We start from the raw sequence: 5,000 nt of genomic DNA, 5'->3' as shown, positions 1-5,000 counted from the left end.
ACGGACAAGTTGTTCACCTTCTGAATTACTTAGGGTACGGAAGCTAGCATCTTGTTTTTTCTTACATATCCTTCTGTTTTTGGGGGGTTTTTTCCTCTCTCTTCTTTTTGTTACGCACTTTCTTTTTGGTTGGTTTTACTCCTTCTCTGTTTCTCTTTATTTTTCATCTTCTTTCGTTTCTTCTATTGCTCTCCTCTTTATCTATCTCTCTCTCTCTCTCTCTCTCTCTCTTATCTCTATCTTCTCTCTCTCTCTCTCTCTCTCTCTCTCTCTCTCTCTCTCTCTCTCTCTCTCTCTCTCTCTCTCTCTCTCTCTCTCTCTCTCTCTCTCTCTCTCTCTTTCTCTCTTTCTGTATGTCTGTCCTTTTGTTTCCAGGTTTCTTCTTTTTCCTTTCTCTTTTACATATCCAAAACTCACATCACATTCACATATACCAGAACACCAAGGAAGGAAGCACACATACATCAAAACACCAAGGATTAAAATTTATATATATCCTAGAACACCAAGGAATGAGATAAATTCATACCCCAAAAACACCAAGGAATAAAGCACTCATACTTCAGAACGCCAAAGGATGAAACACACACATATCCTAAAACATCAAGAAATGAAATTCCTTTGCTCCTTCCAGCCTGGCACACCTTGGCAGGAGGCAAAGCAACGCCATGACACAGAGAATGAGACGGAGTGCGTTGCCACCAAGCCCAAGGAAACGGAGGAAGATTGCCTGTGGGCGGACTGGAGGGAAGATGTGAACCCGTCCATGACTTGTCTCTTCTGCAGCTTCACCACCTCTAAGGTCAGGGTGAATTTTATTTTGCTATGTGGGCGGGTTTGGAGTGTATTGTGAACCCGGCATGACTTGTCTTTATTGATATGTTGTGCATTGTTTGCATGCTCTGTGTGTGGGGATGGGGATGGGGGTGGGGCATGTGTGTGTGTGTGTGTGTGTGTGTGTGTGTGTGTGTGTGTGTGTGTGTGTGTGTGTGTGTGTGTGTGTGTGTGTGTGTGTGTGTGTGTGTGTGTGTGTGTATGTGTGTGTGTGTGTGTGTGTGTGTGTGTTTTGTATGTTTTTTGCTTTTCTTTTTTTATAGATGTTCTAAATTGAAATATTTTGGTTGTTTTTCCAATTTTCCTCATATTATTTTCCTGTCTTTGGCTTTTTTTCATCTTATTATATTTTCCGTTCTTCCCTTTCTCTCTTTTTCTTTATTTTATTTTCTGTCTCCATTGTGTTATGTATCATAGTATTTGTATGTTTGCAGGATTGAGTTTTTTGTTTGTTTACTCCTTTTTTTTGTTTATTTTATTTTCTAAGTAGATCTCGCATGGAAGAGTTAATGCATATCATTGTGCCAGAATGTACTATTATTGTTCATTGTATGCAACCTTTTTTTATTGAGTCTGTGTAGTGATTGATACCAGTACTCTAGTTATCACATGCAAATATGTAGGTTAGATTATCATGCTCCAGCAGACGAGTGGTCAACATTGCATCCAATTTAATCATTGTATTAAGAAATAGTTATTTCGTGCAATGGTACATTTATAGGAAGACATGACAGATATCATTTTATATATATATATATATATATATATATATATATATGATGTGGTACTTAATGATTTGACAGATGTTACCAGGGCACAATTAACCCTTAGAACTGTGTATTGTGACTATATCCTATATCCTATAGTAATTAAGACAAGCTGTTTGAAAATTTGTTTTAAAGTTGTTAAGCAAAAGCCCAAATGATGTTTACTCTTAATCTGATATTGTTTGCTTCTTCAAATATCCTCTTTTTTTATTTGGTATGAAAAAATATATAGTTTTTGCCATGTATTTTTTTTTCCCCATGATAGCACTGTTCTCACCATCAACAGAGTGGAATATGTTTAAGGATTATTCTTTTCTAGGTTCCTGATGGACTGTATCATCACATGAAGAATTATCATCAGTTTGACTTTAAGTGCAGTACAAAGAATCTGACCTTCTATCAGAAAGTTAAGGTCATCAACTTCATTCGGACACATGTAAGGAGAGAGAAACTATAGAAGGATTATTTTGGCCCTTTATTTACCATCCAGTTTAAATGCATTGGTATAGGTAAAATGTGTTAGATCTTTAGAATATGATTCAAAGAGTTATTACATAGCAAATCTAGCCTCCTTTACAAATCTAGGGCATTTGTACTGAAACGCGGCAATAAAACCCTTAGACTTGTGTATTAAGTATTGAATATGAGTACGCTCTCTTCAGAAAGTTATAACATGAAATTCTTCTACAGTCTCTTGCTGTACATGTAGATATAGCTATGATTGCAAAATTACAATAGAGAAAAAAGAATGGACTAACATTAAAAGTTATCTCTGCAGGTTAGAGATCACCAGTGCTATATGTGTCCAGCTGCCTTCTCAAATCAGCACAGTTTCCAGGAACACATGGCTGAAGCTAACCACTGTGTTCTGCCTAACAGTTCAGAATGGGAACACCAGCAGTAAGCATTGATGTAGATGATACATACATTGTTCATGATATACACATTTAAAAAAAATAACAATCAATGTATTATCAGTACACACCATTAATATGAATCGTTTTCTCAGGGTGTCATATCTCTCTGAGTTACAATAAGAATCAAGTCATGTAGGTAACCAATGCACGAGGAGATGTTTTCGGTCCCTCATGAAATAATTTATTCCCCAGGTTCCTCATACCAGTACTGAACAATGATGGTCTTCTGTGCCATCTTGAGGATAGTGAGATTGAGGATGAAGATAAGGTAAAAATGTGATTACATTTTTTTTTTTTTTTTCCTTTTCTTTTATTCTTGTTTTTTTTTTTCATCTTCTTCGTTTTCTTCTTTTATTTTTATCTTTTTCTTGTTTTTTTCTTCCTCTTTTCCTTTTTTTCTTCTTTTTCTCCTCCTGTTTGAAGCTATTTTTTCCATTACTATATTGCTTATATTTTGTATCCTATTATCTTGTAGCATTTTTTTAGGATACTAATATCCAAAATTAGGCAAAATTGCATTCATCTAGTTCAAATTGCTTGCAGGTCAGTGCCTTGAAAAATCTTTTCTGATTATAATTATATATGATTTTATATTTTCATATTGATTCACAGATGTATACCTGCAGTTACCTACTCATGTTAACAGAAGAAATTTAAACTTTCTGCTATTAATTTAACTCACTCCCTGCAATTATAGATTATACCTGAGGACTTATACGAGTACAAAAACTCGGTGCTCGAAGATGACAAGCTGCGAGAAGAGATAAAAGGAACCGAAGAGACAGAATTAGACATCCCCGCCATGTGTCTTTTCTGCCGTTACACTGTGTCGGGGGAGGAATCTCACACGCAGATCTGCAGCCACATGCAGGAGCTTCATTCCTTCGACTTTGTGGATGTAATGAGAGGCTTGCCTTTCTACAGCCAGGTCAAACTTATCAATTTTATGAGGTGGAAGGTAATTAGTTGCTTTGCTTTTGAAGAGATATGTATTCTATAATGTTGATTGAAATAATCCATTAACTTATTTTCAAGAAGGTCAGATGCAGTGAAGATGGAAGAGTTTATTTATGATCATTGTATTATTAAAGGATTTAAGGTTTGTATTATAAGCTAATTTTCATTACCGATATGGCCAATTCAAGCTTTCTCTTATGCATATCATATCTCAACAGACTGCAAAGAATGAATGCTATGTTTGCGGTCAAATTTTTGATAGTACCTACAAGCTTGAAGAACATCGGGTCATATCAGACCACCTGGTCGTGCCTCTGTCTCATCTCTTCCAGGACGAAAGGTATTTGTTGAGAAAAGTTGGTTTCTTCACATTTCACAGAATGCTTTTGATTTTACTAATATTATGTGTCCCTTGAAAATCAAAGAATTTACTTCTAAAATAGTCTGTGTCTTTTTTTTTTCTTTCTTTTCTTTTCTTTTCTTTTTGATTTTTTTTTCTTGTTCTCCTCCTTTTTCTGTTTTATTTGTTTTCCTCCACCCCACATATCTGCAATGTCATGAGAAAGAAGATGTTTATGTCGAGGGAGAATATTAGTCATCTCAGATCTAGCTGTAATGATACTGTACATCTGTTTGTAAAGTCAATTCATTTTCATAACCTCATTCATCCTATCTGACAGAGTACATAACATTTTTATGGCATATATCTCTTAAACATCTCAAGTTATTTATCCCACAGGTGGTTACAGCCAGTCTTGGAAGGAGATGGACTACTTCAAAGGCTGCGAGAAGAGGGCGACTCTGATGAAGAACTTGACAGCTTTGATCTTTGTCATGAGGAGGTAAGACTTGAGGGCATAGAGCTTGGGTACATCAAAATGAAATAGTCAGTTGTTAGATATGATTACTTTTTTTTCTTTCTTTCTTTCTTTTTTCCATCATTTTATCACTGTCCTTCTCTGTTTCTGTCTCTGTCTCTATTTCTCCCTCTCCCTCTCTCCCTCTCTCTCCTTCTTCTCCTACTCCTCCTACTCCTCCTACTCCTCCTACTCCTCCTCCTCCCTTTCCCTCTCCCTTTCCCTTTCCCTTTCCTTTTCCCTCTCCCTTTCTTTTTCCCCCTCCCTCTGCTTCTCTTTCTCCTTCTCCCTCTCCCTCTCCCTCTTCCTCTCCCTCTCCCTCTCCCTCTCCCACTTGCCCTCCCCCCTCACAAATTAAAACCCCTTTTTTATCTTTTCACAGACAGTCTTTAGTGAAGACATCCAGATTCCACCTTCGATTCTCAATAACAGTGCGGTACGACAGGAGTTACTGGAAAACATGAAGGACCTGATAATAGAGGAGCAGGATTTCTGATATATGCTATAGTTAATAAAGAGATTGTACTCGGATGTCTTTGATCGACCCTGGGATTCACGAATGAGGCAGGGCTCTGTCCTCGCTCTAATGCTTTACAATACTTGCATGGCCTGTCGTCCAAAGGTAATGCGTAACAACACTAGAGGTCACTGTGTGTGTGTGTGTGTGT

The 5,000-nt window shown here is 37.0% G+C and overlaps 1 protein-coding gene across 1 annotated transcript in view; it reads left to right on the top strand.

The window, feature by feature from the left end:
• LOC122263643 (zinc finger protein 277) overlaps window positions 1–4,860 on the top strand; it is a 9,686-nt gene extending 4,826 nt beyond the window's left edge. Inside the window, exons 6-13 of the mRNA XM_086535018.1 lie at window positions 553–802; window positions 1,921–2,037; window positions 2,380–2,501; window positions 2,711–2,786; window positions 3,216–3,476; window positions 3,694–3,815; window positions 4,215–4,317; window positions 4,715–4,860. Coding sequence (XP_086391144.1) covers window positions 553–802; window positions 1,921–2,037; window positions 2,380–2,501; window positions 2,711–2,786; window positions 3,216–3,476; window positions 3,694–3,815; window positions 4,215–4,317; window positions 4,715–4,828 — 1,165 coding nt within the window. The 3' untranslated portion in view covers window positions 4,829–4,860. The remainder of the gene's footprint in view (window positions 1–552; window positions 803–1,920; window positions 2,038–2,379; window positions 2,502–2,710; window positions 2,787–3,215; window positions 3,477–3,693; window positions 3,816–4,214; window positions 4,318–4,714) is intronic.
• Window positions 4,861–5,000: the final 140 nt, after the last annotated feature.

Source organism: Penaeus japonicus, unplaced genomic scaffold (assembly GCF_977035675.1).
Source record: "Penaeus japonicus unplaced genomic scaffold, GWHDUDI00000001_assembly GWHDUDI00000042, whole genome shotgun sequence".
Classification (NCBI taxonomy): Eukaryota; Metazoa; Arthropoda; class Malacostraca; order Decapoda; family Penaeidae; genus Penaeus; species Penaeus japonicus.
Note: the sequence above shows the minus strand (reverse complement) of the source record. Positions and strands in the feature narration are given on the sequence as shown.